General features: G+C 47.7%; 1 protein-coding gene across 5 annotated transcripts; it reads left to right on the top strand.

Moving 5' to 3' along the window:
- Nucleotides 1-2,171: 2,171 nt before the first annotated feature.
- HTATIP2 (HIV-1 Tat interactive protein 2) lies at nucleotides 2,172-18,551 on the top strand. Of its 5 annotated transcripts, none has more exons than XM_073578312.1 (6): nucleotides 2,172-2,329; nucleotides 9,781-9,970; nucleotides 10,838-10,945; nucleotides 16,610-16,747; nucleotides 17,552-17,613; nucleotides 17,781-18,551. In XM_073578312.1, exons 1-6 carry the CDS (start codon nucleotides 2,223-2,225, stop codon nucleotides 17,995-17,997), a joined length of 822 nt encoding a protein of 273 aa, XP_073434413.1. In that variant the 5' UTR covers nucleotides 2,172-2,222; the 3' UTR covers nucleotides 17,998-18,551. The 5 variants fall into 5 exon arrangements, with proteins under 5 accessions (XP_073434413.1, XP_073434416.1, XP_073434414.1 ...); XM_073578315.1 differs by having other exon boundaries at nucleotides 2,192-2,329; nucleotides 9,726-9,970; XM_073578313.1 differs by lacking the exon at nucleotides 2,172-2,329 and adding an exon at nucleotides 2,944-2,987.
- The last annotated feature ends 8,490 nt before the right edge of the window (nucleotides 18,552-27,041 follow it).

The following is a 27,041-nucleotide window of genomic DNA, read 5'->3' as shown; positions in this document are numbered from 1 at the left end:
CTCTAACTGCTAATTCTGCAGAGCGCTGAAGGAAAAGAATAACTTATGCAGTCTGCTGTGCTCTGCATAGGCAGCAGTGGCCATGCACTCACTGTGACACTAACAAAAAGCTGCACTTACTGGGGGTGTGTGTACCTGGACCATGGCGACATCACCGTGTGCATTACCGCTGCACCATGGCGACATCACCAAGTGCATTACCGCTGCACCATGGCGACATCACCGTGTGCATTGCCCCCGTACCATGGCGACATCACCGTGTGACATCACCGTGTGCATTACCGCTGCACCATGGCGACATCACCAAGTGCATTACCGCTGCACCATGGCGACATCACCGTGTGCATTGCCCCCGTACCATGGCGACATCACCGTGTGACATCACCGTGTGCATTGCCCCCGTACCATGGCAACATCACCGTGTGCATTACCCTCGCACCATGGAGACATCACCATGTGCATTACCCCTGCACCATGGCGACATCACCGTGTGCATTACCCTCGCACCATGGCGACATCACCGTGTGCATTACCCTCGCACCATGGCGACATCACAGTGTGCATTACCCCCGCACCATGGCGACATCACCGTGTGCATTACCCCCGCACCATGGCGACATCACCGTGTGCATTACCCCCGCACCATGGCGACATCACCGTGTGCATTATCCCCGCACCATGGCGACATCACCGTGTGCATTACCCTCGCACCATGGTGACATCACCGTGTGCATTACCCCCGCACCATGGAGACATCACCGTGTGCATTACCCCCCGCACCATGGCAACATCACCAAGTGCATTACCCCCCGCACCATGGCGACATCACCAAGTGCATTACCCCCACACCATGGAGACATCACCGTGTGCATTACCCCCGCACCATGGAGACATCACCGTGTGCATTACCCCCCGCACCATGGCAACATCACCAAGTGCATTACCCCCCGCACCATGGCAACATCACCAAGTGCATTACCCCCCGCACCATGGCGACATCACCAAGTGCATTACCCCCGCACCATGGAGACATCACCGTGTGCATTACCCTCGCACCATGGAGACATCACCAAGTGCATTACCCCCGCACCATGGCGACATCACCAAGTGCATTACCCCCGCACCATGGCGACATCACCGTGTGCATTACCCCCGCACCATGGAGACATCACCGTGTGCATTACCCCCGCACCATGGCGACATCACCGTGTGCATTACCCCCACACCATGGAGACATCACCAAGTGCATTACCCCCGCACCATGGAGACATCACCGTGTGCATTACCCCCCGCACCATGGCAACATCACCAAGTGCATTACCCCCCGCACCATGGCGACATCACCAAGTGCATTACCCCCGCACCATGGCGACATCACCAAGTGCATTACCCCCGCACCATGGCGACATCACCGTGTGCATTACCCCCGCACCATGGCGACATCACCAAGTGCATTACCCCCGCACCATGGCGACATCACCAAGTGCATTACCCCCCGCACCATGGCGACATCACCAAGTGCATTACCCCCGCACCATGGCGACATCACCGTGTGCATTACCCCCGCACCATGGCGACATCACCGTGTGCATTACCCCCGCACCATGGCGACATCACCAAGTGCATTACCCCCGCACCATGGCAACATCACCAAGTGCATTACCCCCGCACCATGGCGACATCACCAAGTGCATTACCCCCGCACCATGGAGACATCACCGTGTGCATTACCCCCGCACCATGGCGACATCACCGTGTGCATTACCCCCGCACCATGGCGACATCACCAAGTGCATTACCCCCGCACCATGGCGACATCACCGTGTGCATTACCCCCGCACCATGGCGACATCACCGTGTGCATTACCCCCGCACCATGGAGACATCACCGTGTGCATTACCCCCGCACCATGGCGACATCACCGTGTGCATTACCCCCGCACCATGGCGACATCACCGTGTGCATTACCCCCGCACCATGGAGACATCACCGTGTGCATTACCCCTGTCACACTGGCTCTATACTTGTATACTGGGCAGAGGCGCCTCTATGTGGCTATATACGGTCAGTGCTCCCGTATATACGGTACAGGGCTGCTCTGTACATTAGGCTGTTACCTGCACTGTCAGGATGGAGGTGACACAATGTGTAGAGCGTGGGGCCGCGCATGCGCCGTGGGGCAGGGCAGGGCAGGAAGAGGCGCAGTGCTGGGAGTCTCTCTATGCCGGGGGTGCGGGGCGCCGGCTGCTGGGTCGGAGGATCGGTCCTCGTTCTCCTAATTGCAATATCACTGTACGAGGAGCATTCAGAGCCCGCGGAGCTGCCAAGGTATTAACCCTCCCAGCGCCAGACCCTTCCTGCTACACATTAACCCCCTCCGCCCCACACACTCGCCCGAGTCTATAGTGTTCTGGTCACAGTAACCATTTCAGAGATATTAACCCCTTATTCTGCAAACGCTTTTTATGACAGATTTATATCTGTACATTTTTCTTTCCTAGAGCGGTGCAGATGTCGGTCCATGGCTAAGCTAATAAAAAAGATAAAGTGAGCCAGCACTTGGGATATACAGTCCATAATATATATTTTTCCTTTTTGAACCATGGGAAAAGAGGTTACTGCGGAGAAAGTGAGTGCACCCGTCTTCTCACCGTGAGGCTTATGGCCATGTGTGGCTTAGCGGGTCACCGGTCCTGAGGAATGGCGTCATCGCCACTCGCGTCATTTCACCATCGCACATTGCAAGTCTTATGTAATAATTTTTCACCATGAAATCCGTTTCACATCCATCGTGGTAATGGGAAGGTGTTGCTACTTTTCGGGGCGGACTGGAGGATCGCCCTTGATACACGTCACCCAGTCTTAGGAGCTCGCACATTGCGGAGGGTGTTGCGCCACCAGTAGGTTGTGATCTTACACAACCCGTCCCTCTCTGGCAGGCCTGGATCTGCAGAGTCATGCTGGCGGCTGTCCGAAGCTCCCGGAGGTCAGTGCTTTATGGTCTCCACCTCTCAGTCCTCCTGAGGCGTCTTCTGTCCCCTGACCATAGGGTTAGACTAGAGCAAATCTAGTAATTCCTGCTCCGGAGACCTGGGACCTTGGCGCAAAGTATGGAAGACTGTACGTTATATCCTAACTCCAGAGAGGCCCATACTCCGGGCAGCGTCACACAGTTGTGCAAAAAAAAAAGAGGCGCAGCGATTAACAGTATCAGTTACACTCCGTTGCGATCAATCGTTTTGCTGAGATTTTCCAGGACTTGACCAATGATCCATGGAACCTTACCGACCAGGTGCAAAATGCTGCCGAACAGCCACTCACACACCTAGAATTACCATGATAGCCAATGGGATTTAAAAACCACAGTGCACATGCTGCAGACTTTTCCCCGCGGTTTTAAATCCGCAGCATGTCAATTCTTTCTGCGGATTCCGAAGCGGTTTGACACCTGTTCCACTGTCCAGGTGTCAAACCACAGGTCACTTTACCTGCAAATCCGCACTGTGTGTACTCACCCTGAACGGCTCCGCAAACGTTTTCGAAAATTCTTCCTATTCATTTCAGTGGGAAATCTGCTTTCAGAAGGAGTTTTTTTTTTGTTCTTGACCTTTTTTTTGTTCCTTAAAGAAACCACATGTCACTTCTTTGAAGCGGATCCTGAAGCAAACCTCTCCAAGCTAGGCAGTGTCCAATCAAAAGGCTGCAAAAAAAAATAATTTCAGGAAAAGAAAAAAAAAAAAAAGTTCAAAACATACCAAAAGTTCCCCAAAACTAATACTGGTCCCATGTGGAAAAACTCATCACTCTAGAAACTCGTGAGCACAGGCTCAGGTTCCGTTTTGCATAGAGCGTTTCCGCTGTTGATCTCCTGCAGAAATAAGAAGCGCTGCAGATACCATGAAAAAAAATAGTGTCACCCTATGAATAGAATCTGCAGCACAGCTTTATATACAGCCGGGCTCAGTGATGGACTGGGTGCCGAGGGCTCACCATTAACATTGACTTTGGGGGGGGTGCACTTTTCACCTGCAAATATTACACTACCCTCATTCACAAATTTACATATATATCTATTGAAAGGGAATCTGTCACCTTTTTTTTGGGTCTATCAGCTGCCGGCACCGCCATCAGGGGCTTAGCTACAGCAATCTGTAATGCTGTAGATAAGCCCCCGATGTAACCTGAATGATAAGAAAAACACGTTAAATTATACTCACCGGAGGGGGCGGTCTGGTCTGGCGGACCTCTTCTTCCCTTCCTGTTGTGGCTCCGGCGCAGGCGCACTGCTCTGCCCTGTTGAGGGCAGAGCAGAATACTGCAGTGGGCAGGTGCCAGACCTCTCCCGACGCCTGCGGACCGGACCGCCCCTTCCGGTGAGTATAATATAACTCATTTTTCTTATCTTTCAGGTTACATGGGGGGGCTTATCTACAGCATTACAGAATGCTGTAGATAAGCTCCTGATGGCGGTGCTGGCAGCTCATAGGGCAAAAAGAGTGACAGATTCCCTTTAATAATAAACTGGGTGGTTTTATTAATGAATGATGAGATGATGATTTTTCTGTACAAGGTGAAACAAGTGAATTATGCCAAGTACTGCCCACAGAGTGGGGTTTGGGGCCCAGATCTGCAGAGGGGCCCACCGGGAAATTTTCCTGTTCCCCTATGGGCCAGTCCGAGCCTGGACATACTGCAAATATCAGATCTGTCATTTTACAGTGCAGAGATTTCTAAAATTTCTGTTCCCAACCTTGACCTGGTAAAACAGTCTGCACCCGTGGGAACGTTCCACACAGTTCAGACACATGACGTGTGACTTTGCAGAACAGCGGCTGCCCTGTGTAGTGGCCGTTCTCTGGTGCTGCCGCTCAGATCACGGTCATTTCCATAGGAGCCGAGCATGGCTTGCACACAGTATACAAAGCATCAGCAAACTGTTCACAAGCAGCCACAGCGGGACTACAAAGAGGGGCTTCTGATATTGATGACCTACTCCAAGGATAGGTCATCAATGTATAAGTCCAAGACCTACACAACCCCTTTAAATCCAAGAGACCACTTAGCAATGTTTAAGTGCACCCCACCCTGCTGGCTCCATCCTGCAAAAATGATAATTTAGCCAAAGTGTGCGTGCTCGCAACCTTATCGTCTTGTGCCAACTTTACAAACCGCAGATAATGGAATTAAATCTTTCTAAAATGACAGAGAAGGCCGTAATTACTGGTACAAACCCCATGTATTGTAGGATGCTGTCTGACATTGGAGAGCTTTGTGTGGTGCACTTACAGAAACGCTGGGCAGCTGGCCTAGTCTAATAGTATGGGCGTGACCAGTAATTTGGCACGGTGCACTATGTGGCGGTATAACACTCAGCAGCCATTCCCCTCCTGCATGATAGGTGTGGTACTGTTCATCAGGGTTTAGTACCTGGATGACATCCGACACATAACATTGTGGCTTGTTGCATCCTGCTGGTTTGGACCTGCGCCTGTATCAGTAAGTATGGAATGTTGCCGGTTTTGGGTTCGTTTGTAACCAGAGATGCATAGGAGCGGTGTACAAAAAACGGGAAGCAACTTCTAATGAAGACTATTTGCAAAGTTGCTTTTTTTTAATACTATTATTTTAGATGCATTGGAGCAGTGATAGGCATAGCATTTTATTGCATTTGTACCTTTTTTGTCTCTTTTTTTTTTTTAGTTTGCCTGTTTTTCACTTTCACCTTTTTCTTTTTAACATACGGCACTTTTCCTTTTTATGATTATAATGGTTTGGGCTCTCCAGATGGCTTTTCCCCGATTTCATCAATTGGGAATTTTTTTAAAAAGTTGGTAAATGTTTGCCACACTAATATACTCGTCTTTTGAATTTCATGAGCTGATGAACACAGACAGGTGTGTGTGTGTATATGTGTATATATATATAATATTATAGTAATACAATAAATTGGTTTGATGATTAGAGGCCAAAAAATGTCTTCCGGTTGAGGTGCCACCTGCAGGTCATTGTCTTTTTGAAGGTTTATGAAAATGAATGTTTAAACTGTATTTATTGATAAAATCGTGGATGTGTGGTTTATTTGGCTGTTTTCTTGCTGAAGGGAGCATTTACCTTTCAAATGGTGTATCGTGTGGGGTGAAGTAATCATCGAAAAAGCAGTGCATGTTTACAGATGTGTTGGTAGTGTGCTTTGGGGTACTCTGGTGCCACCTGCAGGTCATTTTTCCTTACTACAGGTTTATGAAAATTCATGTTTAAACTGTACTCTATGATCAAATCGTGAATGTGTGGTTTGTTTGGCTCGCTTCTTGCTGAAGGGAGCATTTACCTTTCAAATGGTGTATTATTTGTGTGTGTGGGTGCAGTATGAACGGGAATACAAAGGAATCACCGAAAAACAGTGTTTAGAAATAATAGAATAGATTTATGCGTCATTTTAAAGGAACATGTGAGTTTTTGCTCTAAAAAAAAAAAAATCACAAAAAAAGAAAGGGGTTTTTTTTTTTTTTTTTAAATTTGGCCAAAGTTCATGAACTGTGTGCGATATTTTTAATAACTTGGTGCGGGGGGGAAAAAATTAATATCACAAAAAAAGAAAAGTGACATTTAAACCCCCCCAAGGATGAATCGGGCCCATTGTGATTGTAGACAGGTACCTCCAGATCCTAAGGGGCGGTGTTTTGTAACGTTGGGTAAATGCCAGGGGCGTTACACCTAATTTTGTTTTCTGAAGGCTATTCAGATGTGGCCCCTGCATTGCTTTGTTTAGTATTTGCTCAGCATGAGCCCATGCACGGCTCTGACTGTGGATGCTGGGTGTGGTTGTGCGAGTAGTCGTCTGGCATTGCTCAGCGAGTGCGTGCTCTGTGAATAAACAGTGGAATAGTTTCCGTACAGCAGTGAACTTCTTGATTTGCTCCTCGGATTACTTCTCTTAGGCCACGTTCACACTTCAGTACTTTACACCAGTATTTGTAAGCCAACATCAGGAGTGGGTGATAAATACAGAAGTGGTGACGGGTTTCTATTACACTTTTCCTCTAATTATTGTTCTCCTAGTTTTGGCTTCCAAATACAGAGGTAAAATACTGAACGTGTGAACGTGGCCTTAAAGGGATGTTCAGTGAGGAATTGGAAATTGTCCATTAGCCCTGCCCGATCATTAGTGACTCCAGATGGGCTGCATCGTATATGAAAATCTGAAACCCACCTCATCCGAGGCTGCTGCTTTGTTTCTCCCTCATGCTTTACACTGCAGCTCGGCACAATAACATTCTTTAGTTGTTCATCGGCACAACCTCAGCAGGAAGTTAAAGTTTAAGGGGGGTTATTCATTATAGAAGAGACCCCACTGTATGACCCTATATTCTATAAATAATCCCGTACTTGGGTCCCTGACTAAACATAAACCTGAAATAAACAGATTTTATGCCATTTCCTCCATTGTAAACACATCAAGAAAATCTGAAAATGAGGCATCCATATTACAATCCATGTCCTGATATCAACTTTGTAAGTAGTTGTGACTAAAAATCTCCGACAGTCTTGTGACTTCAGCTTCAGTGCAGACCTTTATGTCTCCATGGTAACAGACTACAAAGAAACCCTGTGTAGTCGGCACCTGAAATTACTCCACTCGTTCTACTCTTCTGCAATGTAGTTTACATTGTTGCAGGATCCGCCTACACAGGGTTTCTGTAGTCTGTAACCAGTGAGACACATAAGTCTGCATAGGAGCTGCATACACATAATAGTTTTTTTTTTTTACACCGATTACTTTCAACCATTTTTATATGATGCAAGGAAATATAGCTGCAAAAGCATCTTTTACACTTTAATATTGTAAACTAGCATGTCACACAATGGTGAAGCTTGAGACTGTGTGCCCACATAAGCGTTTTTTAAGCATTTTTTCCATGCAAAAACGCATACATTAAGCATCCCATTTTTATAATGCATTCTGCAATTTTTGTGCACATGATGCGGTTTTTTTTCTGCATAAAAAATGCATCGCGGTAAAAAACGCAGCATGTTCATTAATTTTGTGGTAAATGCATTTCCAACTATATTCTATGAGACTGGGGATGCGCTGCAAAAAAAAACGCGCAAAAAAAGCGTGGAAAGAAAACGCGTTTTTCCTGGGAAGGAGTCCGGTTTTTAGTCAGGAATTTTCTGCATACGTGGGTACATAGCCTTAGGGTGTCTGCACATGTTGCGGAATTGGCCATGCGGATCCGCAGCAGATTCTCCTGCGGTGTACAGTACCATTATAAGCTATGTAAAATAAAAAACGCTGTGCACATGCTGCTGAAAAATCCGTGCGGAAACGTTTTTTTTCCCCGCAGCATGTCAATTCTTTGTGCGGATTCTGCAGCGTTTTTACACCTACTCCATTATAGGAATCTGCAGGTGTAAAAACGCAGGCCATTTTATCTGTGGATTTAGCAAAATCCGCAGCAGAATCCGCAACGTGTGCACATACCCTTAAAGGGATGTTGTATTTAAAGGAGTGCTGCTAACTAGTGATGAGCGAGCGTGCTCGGAGACAGTGTTAGGCTAGTTTCACATTTGCGTTTAAGGCCGCCGCTAAGCCCCGCCCCCTGCCGTGACTCCGCCAGTAGCTCCGCCTACGGACGCATGACGCTGCATGCATGCGTCCTGCATCCCCTATCTTTAGCACTGAGGACGCAGGCCGTGCGCAGGTATGCGTTTGGCGGCGCATGCGTCCTTTTGACGCTGCGCCGAGCGCACCAAATTGCAACCTGTTGCGTTTGGCGCAGCGTCAAAAGGACGCATGCGCTGCCGAACGCATGCCTTTGCACGGCCTGCGTCCCCAGTGCTAAAGATAGGGGACGCATGCAGCGTCATGCGTCCGTAGGCGGAGCTACTGGTGGAGGCACGGCAGGGGGCGGGGCTTAGCGGCGGCCGTGCGCAGGCCGCAGCTGCGGCCTTAAACGCAAGTGTGAAACCACCCTTATTTAGGCATGCTCGGGAGCTAACAGGGTGCCTTCGGCGTGCTCGATCAACATGTTCAAGTTGACGCAGTGGCATGTCTCTCAAACTCTTTTTCCCTATCAGAATGGGGCACACGTAAATACTACTCCGTTCATTCCATATGTGACCTGCCAGAAAAAGCTGAGCGCAGTCCCCTAGGGAATGAATGAGTGGAGCGCAGGTCCAGTATTCGCACTGATGCTCCATTCTTACAGGGATAAAAATGGCCCTTTCTGCCGATTGGTGAAATATGAAGCACTAGAGCCCCCTAGATAGAAGACGGACGGATCGCACCCGGGTCATGGAGCATTTATTTGGCCCATACAAGAAGACCAATACTCTTAAAGTCCCCAAATAGTTTGCACCTTGTTGGAATTTTTTCATTGGGACTTATAAGCTTGCAGCTGGACCACTGCAGTAGTTATGTGCCCAGTTTAGTTTTTGCTCTGGGGGCTTCTCCTGCTTTACGTGCTCCCTAGACACACATGCCAGGAAGGGGACCCCCTTAATTGGCTGAATAGGGGTCATTTTTTTTTTTGCAGAAAGCAATCTTGCTATCTTTAACCTTCCCTCTGTGCATCTCTTATTTGAGTAGATTGCGATCATATTGGCACATAGGGCCCCCCGGCACGTTCTCCGGCAGCCGCAGAGTCGTGTCTGCTGTTCATCCATTAGTCTGTAATTTGTTACTATAGCAGCAGAAGGTTCTGAGCCCGATTTTTCCCTGCAGGCTGCGGTTTATTTAGGAGAAACCTGACTGTTCATCGTTTCCTTACTGAGCACAGGATGGCGAAAGACCTGAAGACGCTGCAAGAAGATTACAGGCAGCTGAACAAGTCCTGCTTCATCCTCGGGGCGTCCGGAGAAACGGGGAAAGAACTTCTGAAGCAGATAGTCCAAAGCCGGCTCTTCAGTAAAGTCACCATCATCGGGCGCCGGCAGCTAAACTTCGAGGATGAGTCTTATAAAGATGTGGTGGGTGATAAAACATAATGTCTTCTATTTATTCATAGAACATACTGCAGCCAATCAGATCATTGGAACCATGAGAGCAGTGGCGGAAGAGTGAGTGGCTCTTATGGGTGGCAGTGACCGATCCACTGAGGAGTCATGATGGAAGAGAGGGACAAGTAGGAGCTCACAGGCAGAGAGTGACGTAGAGAAAGGTGCAGGGTCCCCCAGCAGCACAGAGTATTTGTGGAGAGGTATGTTGATTTTGAGTGGGAAAGTGACCTGTCCACTGATGACAGTAGTTAGGTCAGGGCTGCACGTGATGAGTGCAGACAAGTGGAAGATCAAAGACTTGAGAATTGCATAGTAGAGGGTGCAGCCTCCCAGCTGCATAGAGTATTTCAGAAGAGGAGAGAATCGATCTTGTGGCAGGTCAGAGTTTCCACAGTGGAAGGAATGGTTCCTAGCATCAGAAGATAAGGAGATCAGTATACTCAGCAGTACAGAGTGTTTCAGGAGAGGAATGTGCTGTGAATCTTATGAGACTCACAGACTGAGAGTTATATGGTGGAAGGAGCAGGGATCCGCACAGAATATTTCAGGAGAGGTTAGTTTTGACTTTCCAGTAGGTCACAGACAGAGAGTAATATAGGAAAAGCATCAGAGTCCCAGCAGCACAGAGGTTTTCAGGAGATGCATGCACTGATCTGGTGGGGGGCAATCAGCGCACTGCTTATTGTCGTGCATTTTATGCTGCTTCGTTGAGTGATCATAAATGGGGAGCTCTGCCGCAATGTTACCTGTGTGTGTAATATGTATATTATACCCCCGTATTGCTCTCTGTGGACCCCCGGACGCTTGCTGATCCTCTCTATCTCTTGGCTTTCTCAGAAGCAGGAGGTGGTGGACTTTGAGAAGTTAGATGAGCATTCGTCTGCCTTTCAAGAACATGACGTGGGATTCTGCTGCCTTGGAACCACAAAAGCCAAATCTGGGGAGGTGAGTACCGCACCGAAACCTAGAATTATTCTCCAGCCTGTCGTGTCCATGCAGTCTACAGCTGGCCATAGACATTTAGTAGAGAGCATGGGGTAATGGGCCGGATGCAGAAGTCCAGCTTGTGCCCCTCCAGAAAAACGTCTTTGCCAAAGGCTGCAGCCCAGTCAACATCAACATTAATGTGTTGGGCAATGTTCTCTCTACAAGGAAAATGAGCAGTGAAACTGGGTACCCAGTCATTCCTTCTAAATTTGGTCTCCCCTCTGTCTGTCGCAAACTGCTTCCCTCGCAGTCCTCTCTGCTGCAGACTTCTCCCCAGCGATCCTCTTCCCTCTCTGCTGCAGACTTTTTCCCTCGCAGTCCTCTCCCCTCTCTGCCGAAAACTGCTCTCCACTGCAGTACTTCCATCTCTCTTTGCCGTAGACTGCTTTCCCCGCTATCCTCTCCTCTCTCTGCTGCAGACTGCTCCCCCCCCAAGCAGTCCTCTTCTCTCTCTCTCTGCCGCAGACTGCTCCCCCACCCAAGCGGTCCTCTTCTCTCTCTCTCTGCCGCAGACTGCTCCCCCACCCAAGCGGTCCTCTTCTCTCTCTCTCTGCCGCAGACTGCTCCCCCACCCAAGCGGTCCTCTTCTCTCTCTCTCTGCCGCAGACTGCTCCCCCACCCAAGCGGTCCTCTTCTCTCTCTCTGCTGCAGACTGCTCCCCCACCCAAGCGGTCCTCTTCTCTCTCTCTGCCGCAGACTGCTCCCCCCCCAAGCGGTCCTTTTCTCTCTCTCTGCTGCAGACTGCTCCCCCCCAAGTGGTCCTCTTCTCTCTCTCTGCCGCAGACTGCTCCCCCCCCAAGCGGTCCTCTTCTCTCTCTCTCTGCCGCAGACTGCTCCCCCCCCAAGTGGTCCTCTTCTCTCTCTCTGCCGCAGACTGCTCCCCCCCCAAGCGGTCCTCTTCTCTCTCTCTGCCGCAGACTGCTCCCCCCCCCAAGCGGTCCTCTCCTCTCTCTCTGCCGCAGACTGCTCCCCCCCCAAGCGGTCCTCTCCTCTCTCTCTGCCGCAGACTGCTCCCCCCCCCAAGCGGTCCTCTCCTCTCTCTCTGCCGCAGGCTGCTTCCCCCCCCCCCCCCCCAGCGGTCCTCTCCTATCTGCCGCAGACTGCCCCCCCCAAGCGGTCCACTCCTCTCTCTATCTGCCGCAGACTGCTTTCCCCCCCCCCCCCCCAAGCGGTCCTCTCCTCTCTCTCTGCCGCAGGCTGCTTCCCCCCCCCCCCCCCCCCCCCCAGCGGTCCTCTCCTATCTGCCGCAGACTGCCCCCCCCAAGCGGTCCACTCCTCTCTCTATCTGCCGCAGACTGCTTTCCCCCCCCCCCCCCAAGCGGTCCTCTCCTCTCTCTGCCGCAGACTGCTTTCCCCGTAGCCCCCCCCCCGCCCACCCAAGCGGTCCTCTCCTCTCTCTCTGCCGCAGACTGCTCCCCCCGCCCACCCAAGCGGTCCTCTCCTCTCTCTCTGCCGCAGACTGCTCCCCCCCAAGCGGTTCTCTCTCTCTCTCTCTCTCTCTCTCTCTCTCTCTCTCTCTCTCTCCTCCCCTCTCATTAGGGGTTTTTGCAGCATTTTTTTTATGCAAAATTTCAGCTGCATTTTACAATACCAGCAAAGTCTATGAGATTTCAGAAATCTCATGCCTACAGCTTGTTTTTTTGTTATCAGGATTTTGTGCTTTGCATGTTTTTTTGCACAAGCTTGTCACTTCTTTCAGCGTTTTTCACCCATTGAATGAATGGGTGGTGAAAAAACGCAGGTATCAAGTTGTGCAGCGTTTTTGTACTAAAACCTGATTCTATAGAATAGTTCTTTTTATTTTATTTTTTTTTCTTCCCCAACACTAAATTTTATCAGCATGGCATGACAAGAGACAATTCTAACAAGCAAAATAAATGCAAAAACCTGCTTTTTTTGCTGAAGGAAAAAAAAGCTGAAAAACGCTTCGCGTGAACTTACCCTAAGGCTGTGTGCACACGCTGCGGTTCCGGCCGCTGCGGACCCGCAGCAGTTTCTACTGCGGTGTACAGGACCATGATGCCCTATGGGAATCAAAAACCGCAGTGCGGAATTTTGCGCGCGGATTATCTTCGGTTTTCAATCCGCAGAAAGAATTGACATGTCAATTCTTTCTGCGCATTCCTCTGCGGTTTGCCATCTCCTCCATTGAGGAGATGAAAAACCGCAGGGCCAAACCGCAGAGCAATCCGCAGGTAAAACCGCAGGTATTTTGACCTGCGGTTTCACCTGCGGATTTTACAAAATCCGCGCGGATGAATCCGCAGCTAATCCGCAGCGTGTGCACACAGCCTTATGCAGGCACTGCTGTGTGCGCATTGTTTTGCTGTATTGTGTGTCCATGTATTATGGAGCCACTCTACCTTATTTATTCTGTTCAGCTCTGGTAAATGTTATTTGTAACTAGGACACATAAGGCTATGTGCACACGCTGCAGATTCACTTGCGGGTTTTTCAGCGCGGATCCGCAGGTAAAGTGACCTGCAGTTTTCCTGTGGATTAGCCTGCGGTTTTGCACCTCTACTATGTTAAAGGTGTGAAACCGATGCGGAATCCGCCCAAACAATTGACATGCTGCGGTTTGAAAACCGCGCGGAAAAAAACGCAGCGAGCACAGCGGATTTGAAATGCCATAGACTAACATGGTACTGTACCATGTCTGTGGAACTGCTGCGTTTCCGCAGGGCCAGAAACGCAGCAGAATCCGCAACGTCTGCACATAGCCTAATAAATATCACAAGTCCATTCACTTATTATAGGACGTCTCCGCTCACCACTGCCATTTTATCTGGACGTGACATTTGTACTCCAAGATAAAAAGTAACCTTTGATTTGCGCTATTATCACGTCCTATGTGTCGCATGCAAAGTCCGCTCACATGAAACCATGCATCAGCGAGCACCAACTTCTATCCAGTCACTGAATATATGGAGGATATTAAATTACATTATATAGAATATACTTAGAATTCTGAGCAACTTTGTCCATTTTAGTAAAATTGTGTGAGCCCATCTGCACTGACGAGCCGTCCTCATACAGAGCGATAGATCACCATGATCAGAACCGTTCCATTGCAAATCCTAGACTATAGAACAAAATCGTAAAACCCTGTGATGGATCATCTTCCTTCTTGTCGTGACCTATAGCCCGGCTCATCCAGATTCCACCTGGTTCATGAATAGAATGCTAGATCTAAAGTGATCACTGGAATCTTGCAGAGCATGTGTTCATCCAATTCCTCCTGGTTCATGAATAGAAAGCTAGATGTAAACTGATCACTGACCATCTTATAGGGCCCTTGTTCATTCATTCTTCTAGATCTACAGTGATCAAAGGAATCTTGCAGGGCCTTTGTTCATCCAGTTCCTCCTGGTTCATGAATAGGAAACTAAATCTAAAGTGATCTCTGGCATCTTGCAGGGCCCTTGTTCATCCATTCTTCATCTAGATCTAAAGTGATCACTGGGTAATCACTGAAATCTTGCAGACATCTAGCTTTGTATGCATGAACCAGGAGGAACTGGATGCACAGATTGAAAATGATCACTGCCATCTTGCAATGCCCCTGTTCATCCAGTTCCTCCTGGTTCATGAATAGAATCCTAGATCCACTGTAGACATTGACATGTTGCAAGCCAGTAAATCCAGGAAAGCTGGGTTATAGCCCAGTCGTCCTTGTTATTTGCCATTCTGTTACTAATGCAGGCTCCAGATATCTCACAAACGGACTTAAAGGGACACTCTCAGCGATTTAGGGGAAGCTATGTATCGCTGTCCCTCTGTGCTGAATGCAGGTGTCTGTATGGCCTCGTCCTGTTTTGCATTCTCTACCATGGAAATGCTGCATGGCGTAATTATAGGTTAAATACAGGATAATAGGGGGCTTACTCACCGTCCGCTTGGGGTCTCAGAGGATTTGGGAAAGTGTATCGGATTAAGGGGACGCGATGGCTCAGGCGTCAATATATCAACTTTTGCAAAGCAACAAGAGAAACAAAGGTGTGGGCATTTTGTCAGGCGGTGTTCATTGAGGTGGAATGATGGGTTAAGGCTGCGAGGGGCTCCCAAGCACTCACTGGGCCGATCTTCAAGGAGAATGTGTCACTTGTAAGTCGGGGACAATGAATGTGGGTGGGGGGACGCTAGCTGGGGGTAGGATTGAAATGACTGACTAATCAGATTGAAGGGGGCAATGAAAGCTGCCGGTATTTGTGTCACTCTAATTTCCTGCGGACAATTGAAGATGGCAGGACTCTATTAAGTGGCGTTTAGCGCAGAACGAAAGGCAGGGAAATTAGAGGCTCGCTTTAATCAAGGCCAAGGATCTGTCAGCGTGGGTAGCGGCGCCGACGCTAGAAAGCTGCATAGGAATGTGAGACCCGGACGCTACAGCTCGTCTCCACGCTTCGGAGGTAATAAAATAATCATCTGGCATTATAATGGCACAATGCGCCCCGCACGGGTGTTACTGGAGACAAAGTGGGCACTGTTCTACCGTAATATACCGCAATATCGACAGCCACAATAAATGACATTAAATAATAATCAAATAATTGTCACAGCGCTTGACTCCTTAAGGACATGAGCCGACAAATATAACGCCATGCCATATGTTATCTGATGGTGAATTTAAAGTGCATTTACAATAAAACATTAATTAAATAAAACTTTCAGCTGTTGCTCTATATGGCGGCACACAGAGGCCCTACATGTCTTTATGGCACCATGAGATGAGAGGTGGACAGACTACATCAGCGCTGTACTCTGCTGTCCCATAGGCAATAAATGGATCAGTGGTGCATGTGCTCGACCCAATGTAAAATATCCAACAGGCCCCCAAATATCACAGGTCTTTAATGGGTTATTCCTATTCTCATAAACAAGCACTTTATCCATTTACTGCTTACTAAAATCTGCAGCCGTTCTTGAGATACCAACCTTTCCTTTTTGTTTGTGTTTACAGCTCGTTGCCTAGGAGACCGACCACCGCCGCTGTTTAGCTTGTAAGCACTGCACTGAAGCTGGCCAGGGTTTGGAGGTAACGGTGCACTCCAGAGATCCTGGCCAAGCTGCAAAACAGTAATGATGGGTTGAACAGAAGAGAGCTTGTAAGCACTGCGCGTTTTCTGTTTAACAGCATTGGTCGGTCTCCAAGGCAATGAGCTGTAAACAAACAAAAATAGTGTTATAGCTGCTGAATAAACACTAGTGTGATGATATCCATGTATGCAGATGGGGATAATCCTTTAATATTAATCATTGTAAATGGGTCAAAGTGACCTTTTTTAGGCCCCCACCACTATCCTCTCTGCACCAGTATAGTTACTCTCCGGGATGGGACCCCAGTGATCAGTAAATTATCCTAACTCCTATGGATGGGGGATAAGTTGCCATGTTGCTCCAAACTTTTAAATGACACTTTCTATTCCATGCTCCTTACAAAATAAACATCTTCTACATAGTAACAAGCCATGCAGCTGGGTGAGCAGCACAGTTCCAGGGTAAATTTTGTTTTTAACTTCTAGTTTCCATTCACAGAAGGCGAAGCACTGAGAATCCAAACTATTTGCAGTAATTTCCAGGTATTGGATGTAATGTAATGGCGTGCGTTGTGTGCTGCAGGCTGGATTTATCAGAGTGGATCACGACTACGTTCTCAAGTCGGCGCAGCTGGCGAAAGCGGGCGGCTGCCAACACTTTAATCTGGAATCTTCGAAAGGTGCCAACAAGGGGAGCAGCTTCCTCTATCTCAGGGTGAAGGTCAGTCCGGAGAACTGCTTTATGGAGTTTATCAAATGCATCATCTGATAAATCTATTGTCGGGGGGGGGGGGGGGGGGGATAATTTACTGACCGCAAGGACACCCACCAATTTGGAGACTGGCGCTCTGAATCAATTTTCTCAGCTTTCTCCAGCAGTCTCCTAGAAAATGAATGGAGCAGAGGTGGAACATGTGGACCTCCTCTGCTTTCAACATGGGGGGGGGGGGGGGGGGTTTCTGAAGCGCCCGGCTCCAGAGATCACTAGCGGACCCAGACGTTGGACCCCCAGCGATCAGTAAGTCATCCCCAAATCACCTCCAATGGAGGATAGGAGCAATGAGAAAATGGAAAACGGTCTTAGGAGTACCGGAAAGACTCGGACAAGAGATGGGTTAAACCACAACGCGTTTTGACGGAGGATCCTTCTTCATCAGGTGGATGTTAAAACCCATCTCTTGTCTGAGTCTCTTTCCTGCGCTCCTAAGACCATTTTCCATTTTCTCATCATCCCCAAATCATAGGGCATAAGGAATAATCCTTCAAGAATGGAAACCTTCTTTATTACCGTCAGAATTTTTCACTATATCGCTGCTGCAAAACTGCAGCTCCCAGCATGTTTTACAATAGATGGGCAGCCATATGTTGAGGAATTCTGAAGATGATGAAGAATGTTTCCATTCATTGATATCCAGCACCTTACGGACTATGTAAAAGCCGATGCAGAGAGACCCCTGTAGACTGCAACCTCCACAATGGCGGCTGATCCCAGAAACTCTTAATTAGAAATATTCTGTATATTTAGGGTGAAGTGGAAGCTGAAGTAGAAGAACTTGGATTTGACCGGTTTTCCATCTTTAGACCCGCGTAAGTAGCAATTATTTGATTTCTGTAATATTATGGTAATCGCAGTGATTTGTAGGTAAATGCTGCAATACCCAATGTCCCCATTCGTATTGGATCATAAATTAATGGAATGTGCCGGGATGGGCGATCAATAATGCTGATCACATCCCCCCCCCATTGTGTTACAGAGTTCTCTTGGGTGACCGTCAGGAATCCCGTCCTGCAGAATGGATCATTAAGAAGGCGATGGCCCCAATTTCTTACTTCTTCCCCACCGCCTATTCCGTACCCATCACTACTCTGGTGAAGGCAATGCTGAATAACGCTGTGCTGCAGAGTGACAAGAAGGTGGATCTGCTGGAAAACAAAGCCATCCACGCGCTGGGGAAAATGGAGAAGAGCTAGTGGGAGCTGCGGCTGGTGCAGAATGTCAGACATTTTAGTATATTTTAAAGGTGCTCTCCGGCGCCGTCCAGAGCTGCGCACATCCACGGTGTGTAAGGACGTAACATCATCGACACCCGTGCAGAAGCGAGCGGCTCTGAATGGCGCCGGATAACTCCATGAATGCAAAAAAGGAAAAAAAATGTCCAAAAAGGGAGATTTAGCTTTATATTTAAAGAATATGAAAATCATGGCTGTTTTCTTCAGGCAACAGTGTCACATCTGTCCATGGATTGTGTCTGGTATTGACACAGAGCTCCGCAGAAGTGAATGGGATCGAGCAGCAATACCACACACAACCTGAAGGCAGCGGTGGTGCTGTTTTCAGAAGGAATGCTCTGTGATTTACTCTTGTTGGGAACACAGGCTCCACAGCTGCTCTTGGTGACATTTGTGGTTAAAATCATATGTAAAATGAGTGCAGACTGCGATGGCTTGGCTGATCGAGGGTCACACGGGCAAACTCTTCACAGGCTATTGAATCCAGGTCAGTAGACTCATGCAGTCCGGACCTTGAGGTGTATGTGCTTTGTACACATAACACTGCGGTCCATGTGTTGCGGGCCACACTCTCTACACGTGACGCTGCGCTCCGTGTGTTGCGGCCCACACTCTCTACACGTGACGCTGCGCTCCGTGCTGTCTACACGTGACGCTGCGCTCCGTGTGTTGCGGGCCGTGCTGTCTACACGTGACGCTGCGCTCCGTGTGTTGCGGCCCACACTCTCTACACGTGATGCTGCGCTCCGTGTGTTGCGGGCCGTGCTGTCTACACGTGACGCTGCGCTCCGTGTGTTGCGGGCCATGCTGTCTACACGTGACGCTGCGCTCCGTGTGTTGCGGGCCGTGCTGTCTACACGTGACGCTGCGCTCCGTGTGTTGCGGGCCGTGCTGTCTACACGTGACGCTGCGCTCCGTGTGTTGCGGGCCGTGCTGTCTACACGTGACGCTGCGCTCCGTGTGTTGCGGGCCGTGCTGTCTACACGTGACGCTGCGCTCCGTGTGTTGCGGGCCGTGCTGTCTACACGTGACGCTGCGCTCCGTGTGTTGCGGGCCGTGCTGTCTACACGTGACGCTGCGCTCCGTGTGTTGCGGGCCGTGCTGTCTACACGTGACGCTGCGCTCCGTGTGTTGCGGGCCGTGCTGTCTACACGTGACGCTGCGCTCCGTGTGTTGCGGGCCGTGCTGTCTACACGTGACGCTGCGCTCCGTGTGTTGCGGGCCGTGCTGTCTACACGTGACGCTGCGCTCCGTGTGTTGCGGGCCGTGCTGTCTACACGTGACGCTGCGCTCCGTGTGTTGCGGGCCGTGCTGTCTACACGTGACGCTGCGCTCCGTGTGTTGCGGGCCGTGCTGTCTACACGTGACGCTGCGCTCCGTGTGTTGCGGGCCGTGCTGTCTACACGTGACGCTGCGCTCCGTGTGTTGCGGGCCGTGCTGTCTACACGTGACGCTGCGCTCCGTGTGTTGCGGGCCGTGCTGTCTACACGTGACGCTGCGCTCCGTGTGTTGCGGGCCGTGCTGTCTACACGTGACGCTGCGCTCCGTGTGTTGCGGGCCGTGCTGTCTACACGTGACGCTGCGCTCCGTGTGTTGCGGGCCGTGCTGTCTACACGTGACGCTGCGCTCCGTGTGTTGCGGGCCGTGCTGTCTACACGTGACGCTGCGCTCCGTGTGTTGCGGGCCGCGCTGTCTACACGTGACGCTGCGCTCCGTGTGTTGCGGGCCGCGCTGTCTACACGTGACGCTGCGCTCCGTGTGTTGCGGGCCGCGCTGTCTACACGTGACGCTGCGCTCCGTGTGTTGCGGGCCGCGCTGTCTACACGTGACGCTGCGCTCCGTGTGTTGCGGGCCGCGCTGTCTACACGTGACGCTGCGCTCCGTGTGTTGCGGGCCGCGCTGTCTACACGTGACGCTGCGCTCCGTGTGTTGCGGGCCGCGCTGTCTACACGTGACGCTGCGCTCCGTGTGTTGCGGGCCGCGCTGTCTACACGTGACGCTGCGCTCCGTGTGTTGCGGGCCGCGCTGTCTACACGTGACGCTGCGCTCCGTGTGTTGCGGGCCGCGCTGTCTACACGTGACGCTGCGCTCCGTGTGTTGCGGGCCGCGCTGTCTACACGTGACGCTGCGCTCCGTGTGTTGCGGGCCGCGCTGTCTACACGTGACGCTGCGCTCCGTGTGTTGCGGGCCGCGCTGTCTACACGTGACGCTGCGCTCCGTGTGTTGCGGGCCGCGCTGTCTACACGTGACGCTGCGCTCCGTGTGTTGCGGGCCGCGCTGTCTACACGTGACGCTGCGCTCCGTGTGTTGCGGGCCGCGCTGTCTACACGTGACGCTGCGCTCCGTGTGTTGCGGGCCGCGCTGTCTACACGTGACGCTGCGCTCCGTGTGTTGCGGGCCACGCTGTCTACACGTGACGCTGCGCTCCGTGTGTTGCGGGCCACGCTCTCTACACGTGACGCTGCGCTCCGTGTGTTGCGGCCCACGCTCTCTACACGTGACGCTGCGCTCCGTGTGTTGCGGCCCACGCTTTCTACACGTGACGCTGCGCTCCGTGTGTTGCGGGCCGTGCTGTCTACACGTGACGCTGCGCTTCATGTTCAGACTATGTCGGACATGTGAATGCAGGATTACAGTCTTTGTGGAGCTCTGGTATAAGTAATGCTACTCCATGCACTATATGCAGATCATTGCTCAGGTGATGGTCATGTGTAGTGTCATGTACTGCTTTTTATGTGAGCATACCCCGGCAATTGGAGGGATCTTCTGCACAATCAACTGCAGTATAACACCTACTAAAATAATTTATTATTTTGGGCATATGGAAATAAGTTACCCAAAGATGGGTCAGGTCCTAGGTATGTCTCAAGGCTAACGTTATGATCCATGTGCAATATGTCCCCATATAGGTGTATTGGGCTGAGCTGCATTACCAGACACGACCCATGGACAAGAGTGGCGCTATTTCAGGAAGAAAGCAGCAATGTTTTTTTTAATTATTTCACAATAGAATGCTATGTTTATGTCAAGATGCAAATACTTGTGATGTGATATAATATATATACATATATATTTCATGGAAATCTACAGTAAGATGTGAACCACTGATTTTTTTTTTATTTTTAATTTACTTGCTTAAAAAAATTAAACATAAAAATTATGACTATTGATTTATGCTATTTTACTACTGTTTTTCATGTGCTAATGAAAGACTTGGTTGTCAAGGGAGTTGTCAGACACTGGAGATTCCCGTGACACTGACAGAGGTCGAACACGGAAAAAATTACGTAAGGAGTAACACGGCTGACACACAGGTCTCGCGGCTAACATTAGATCTATGCCGCTGCTACATCACATTAATGCTAATGGACGAGGATCACAATGTGATCTTCCAAGATGCCGTAACAAGCAGCAAAGAGTCAGAACCAGTTTCATTTTTGTAAATTTTCTTTTTTTTTTTGTTTTATTGCAGGCCACTTGGTCTGCAAAAAAACCCCAGAGATGTGTGAACAGTGCTATAGGGTATGTGTTCTATACGGGAGCGCACGGATAGAGCTAAAAAATGAACAGTGCACAAAGGGAACCAAGAAAAGGAGGTGGTGTAGGTGCCCCCAATTACACATAACAGCAAGACCTCTGGAAACCAATGATCTACATGAATATCACTGAAAATTTCTTGAAATAGACGGAGATAAATATAAGAAGTAGTAACTACTATTGAGTGAATGTGCTCCTATATGGTGTTATCTGAGCATGCTCAGGTGCTAACTATGTGACTTCGGTGTGCTCGAAAAATATGTTTGCGTCCCTGCGCCTGCATGTCTCGGGGCTGTTTGACAGCTGCAACACATGCAGTGATTGCATAACAAACAGGTAATCCCTGCATCTGTTACAGCTGTCTAACATCAGCGAGACATGCAGCCGCGGGGACTCGAACATATTATTCGAGCACGCCGAAGACACTCCGTTAGCACCTGATCATGGCGGATAACACCACATCCCAGCATGTTACGTTTATAGCATAACATGTGTTGAGAGATATTGCAGTTGCCCTCTCTCCAAGGTATAAGACCATCCTGGGCCTGTGGAGTCTGGTAGAAGTGTATTAATCCTTGCAGCTATCATCCATTTTAATGGCAGCATGTAATATTTCATTTCCCCTTATTAGTCTCAATCAGTTACTTTATAAGAGTCATCTTGCATCTCAATTAGAAATGCATTGTGGTCAAGGTCCATGATTTACTTTCTCCGTGGCTTGTTTCTGGCAGTCGTTACAATGGCAGAGTAAAAGCGGATTGTAAGTTATGCATTTTTATTGAAAATTTACAATGGATAATAAAAAAGTGAAATTGTATGGTAAACAATTTTTTTTATAATATTCATTGCTGCAGATTTTAAATGTATTAGTACAAAATAGACACCAGGGGGCGTTCTAACTGCAGATGTCGTAATGATCTGTGCTGCTGTGATTTAACCACCAGGGGGCTTCGGCCACGTAATGAGCTGGAGATCACCCCTCAAGACTTCTCTGTTGCAGCTGAAGTTTTTTTTTTTTTTTATTTCTCCGCTTCCTTAACCCCTTCACCCCCCAAGGGTGGTTTGCACGTTCATGACCGGGCCAATTTTTACAATTCTGACCACTGTCCCTTTATGAGGTTATAACTCTGGAATGCTTCCATGGATCCTGGTGATTCTGACTTTGTTTTCTCGTGACATATTGTACTTCATGTTAGTGGTAAAATTTCATTCAAATAACTTGCGTTTATTTGTGAAAAAAACGGAAATTTGGCAAAAATTTTGAAAATTTCGCAATTTTCCAACTTTGAATTTTTATGCCCTTAAATCACAGAGATACGGCACACAAAAAACTTGATAACTAACATTTCCCACATGTTTACTTTACATCAGCACAATTTTGGAACCAAAATTTTTTTTTGTTAGGAAGTTATAAGGGTTAAAAGTTGACCAGCGATTTCTCATTTTTACAACACCATTTTATTTTTAGGACCAGATCACATTTGAAGCCACTTTGAGGGGTCTATATGATAGAAAATACCCAAAAGTGACACCATTCTAAAAACTGCACCCCTTAAGGTGCTCAAAACCACATTCAAGAAGTTTATTAACCCTTTAGGTGCGTCACAGGAATTTTTTTAAATATTTAAAAAAAAAATGAACATCTAACTTTTTTTTCACAAAAAAAATACTTCAGGTTCAATTTTTTTTATTTTACCAAGGGTAACAGGAGAAATTGGACTGCAAAAGTTATTGTGCAATTTGTCCTAAGTACGCTGATACCTGATTTGTGGGGGGGAACGACTGTTTCGGCGCATGGCAGAGCTCAGAATGGAAGGAGCGCCGTTTGACTTTTTCAATGCAAAATTGGCTGGAATTCAGATCGGACGCCATGTCACGTTTGGAGAGTCCCTGATGTACCTAAACAGTGGAAACCCCCCACAAATGACACCATTTTGGAAACTAGACCCCCCTAAGGAACTTATCTAGATGTGTGGTGAGAACTTTGAACCCCCAAGGGCTTCACAGAAGTTTATAACATAAAGCCGTACAATTAAAAAATCATATTTTTTCCACAAAAATGATCTTTTCACCCTCAATTCTTATTTTTCCAAGGGTAACAGCACCCTAAAAGTTATTGTGCAATTTGTCCTGAGTACGCTGATACCCCACATGTGGGGGTAAACCACTATTTGGGCGCATGGCAAAGCTCGGAAGGGAAGCAGCGCCATTTGACGTTTTTGGCTGGAATTGAGATCGGACACCATGTCGCGATTGGAAAACCCCTGATGTACCTAAACAGTGGAAACCCCCCACAAATGACACCATTTTGGAAACTAGACCCCCCAAGGAACTTATCTAGATGTGTGGTGAGCACTTTGAACCCCCCAGTGCTTCACAGAAGTTTATAACGCCCGGGCGTGAAAATAAAAAATTCGTATTTTTTCCACAAACATGATCTTTTAGTCATCATTTTTTTTATTTTCCCAAGGGTAATAGGAGAAATTGGACCCCAAAAGTTGTTGTCCAATTTGTCCTGAGTACGCTGATACCCCATATGTGGGAGAAAACTACTGTATGGGAACACGTCGGGGATCGGAAGGGAAGTAGTGACGTTTTGGAATGCAGACATTGATGGAATGGTCTGCGGGTGTCATGTTGCCTTTGGAGAGCCCCTAATGTGCCTAAACAGTGGAAACTCCCCACAAATGACCCCATTTTGAAAATTAGACCCCCTAAGGAACTTATCTAGATGTGAGGTGAGTACTTTGAACCCCCAAGGGCTTCACAGAAGTTTATAATGCCAGGGCATGAAAATAAAAAAATCGTATTTTTTCCACAAACATGATCAATTATTCCCCAATTTTTTTATTTTCCCAAGGGTAACAGGAGAAATTGAACCCCAAAAGTTGTTGTCCAATTTGTCCTGAGTAAGCTGACACCCCATATGTGGGAGAAAACTACTGTATGGACACACGTCAGGGCTCGGAAGGGAAGTAGTGACGTTTTGGAATGCAGACATTGATGGAATGGTCTGCGGGTGTCATGTGCGTTTGGAGAGCCCCTGATGTACCTAAACTATTGAAACTCCCAACAAGTGACCCCATTTTGGACACTAGACCCCCCCACAGAACTTATCTAGATGTGTGGTGAGCACTTTGAACCCCCAAGTGCTTCAAAGAAGTTTATAACGCTCGGACGTGAAAATAAAAAAATCATTTTTTTCCACAAAAATGATATTTTTGTCCCCAATTTTTTATTTTCCTAAGGGTAACAGGAGAAATTGGACCCCAAAAATTGTTTTGCAATTTGTCCTGAGTAGGCTGATACCCTACATGTGGGGGTAAAACACTGTTTGGGCGCATGGCAGAGCTTGGAAGGGAAGGAGCACCATATGACTTCTTCAACTCAGAATTGGCTGGAATTGAGATCAGACGCAATGTTGCATTTGGAGTGCCCCTGATGTGCCCAAACAGTGGAAATCCCCAATTCTAACTCCAACCCGAACCCCAACACACCCCTAACCCTAATCTCAGCCCTAACCCTAGCCCTAACCCTAGCCCTAATGGAAAAATGGAAATAAATACATTTTTTTTAATTTTATTATTTTTCCCTAACTAAGGGGGTGATAACGGGGGGTTTGATTTACTATTTATGGCGGTTTTTATTTTTGGCGGCTGTCGCACGCTAAAAGACGCTTTTTATTGTAAAAATAGTTTTTGCATCACCACATATTGAGAGCTATAATTTTTCCGTATTTTGACCCACCGAGTCATGTGAGGTCTTATTTTTTGCGGGACGAGTTGACGTTTTTATTGGTACCATTTTCGGGCACGTGACATTTTTTGATTGCTTTTTATTCCGATTTTTGTGACGCAGAATGAACAAAAACCAGCGTTTCATGAATTTCTTTTGGGGGAGTGCGTTTACACCGTTCCGCGTGCGGTAAAATTGATAAAGCGGTTTTATTCTTCGGGTCAGTACGGTTACAGCGATACCTCATTTAGGTCGTTTTTTTATGTTTTGTCGGTTTTATGCAATGAAAACTATTTTATATAAAAAATAATTATTTTTGCATCGCTTTATTCTGCGAGCTATAACTTTTTTATTTTTTCGCTGATGATGCTGTGTGGCGGCTCGTTTTTTGCGGGACAAGATGACGTTTTCAGCGGTACCATGGATATTTATATCCGTCTTTTTGATCGCGCGTTATTACACTTTTTGTTTGGCGGTATGATAACACTGGTCAACAGCATTTTTGGTGCCAAAGATATTTCATCGAATTTAGGGTATTTTTGGGGTGCTGATTCTGAATATGTCATCAGTTTTGCCAGATTGGCTCAAGTTTTTGAGATTTTTGGTATCTTATTTATAGCACTTGTTGGTAAATGCGACGCATCATCTCATTAATTTCTTTGGATTAGTACTTGAACTGAGCAGTTCTCAATATAGTTTTGTGTTAATTAGTGTTCTAAAAGTTTGTTCATAGCTTGATTTTTGCACTAACTTTATGTTGTTGTCTGTTTTCCAGTGAAAAGCATGAACTCATCAAGAAGAAGTTGTCTTAACGATCCAGACTCATTCTGTTACATTTGTGGTGAATATACACTGCCAAAACATAGAAGAAACATAACAGACTTCGTAAAAAAAGTGTATTTTGCCTATTTTGGGGTTATGCTTGGGGACCAAGACAAGTTTTGGGCACCACACATAGTGTGCAAAGCATGTATCGAATTATTACGAAAATGGAGCAAAGGACAAAGAAAAAGCTTCAAATTTGGTGTTCCAATGGTGTGGAGAGAGCCAAAAAATCATCATGATGACTGTTATTTATGGTAAACACAGGTACAGGCACATCTTCACAATGAGGGACAGGCCTTCTTGCAGATTCCATGTTACTCCCATTTTCGTTTCTTATGCTTATTGAATCCTTGCACTTGCACTGCACAGAAATAACAGTCATCATGATGATTTTTTGGCTCTCTCCACACCATTGGAACACCAAATTTGAAGCTTTTTCTTTGTCCTTTGCTCCATTTTCGTAATAATTCGATACATGCTTTGCACACTATGTGTGGTGCCCAAAACTTGTCTTGGTCCCCAAGCATAACCCCAAAATAGGCAAAATACATTTTTTTTACGAAGTCTGTTATGTTTCTTCTATGTTTTGGCAGTGTATATTCACCACAAATGTAACAGAATGAGTCTGGATCGTTAAGACAACTTCTTCATGATGAGTTCATGCTTTTCACTGGAAAACAGACAACAACATAAAGTTAGTGCAAAAATCAAGCTATGAACAAACTTTTAGAACACTAATTAACACAAAACTATATTGAGAACTGCTCAGTTCAAGTACTAATCCAAAGAAATTAATGAGATGATGCGTCGCATTTACCAACAAGTGCTATAAATAAGATACCAAAAATCTCAAAAACTTGAGCCAATCTGGCAAAACTGATGACATATTCAGAATCAGCACCCCAAAA

This window comes from Dendrobates tinctorius, unplaced genomic scaffold (genome assembly GCF_039654945.1).
Source record: "Dendrobates tinctorius isolate UK_male_01 unplaced genomic scaffold, ASM3965494v1 ptg000059l, whole genome shotgun sequence".
Lineage (NCBI taxonomy): Eukaryota > Metazoa > Chordata > Amphibia > Anura > Dendrobatidae > Dendrobates > Dendrobates tinctorius.
Note: the sequence above shows the minus strand (reverse complement) of the source record. Positions and strands in the feature narration are given on the sequence as shown.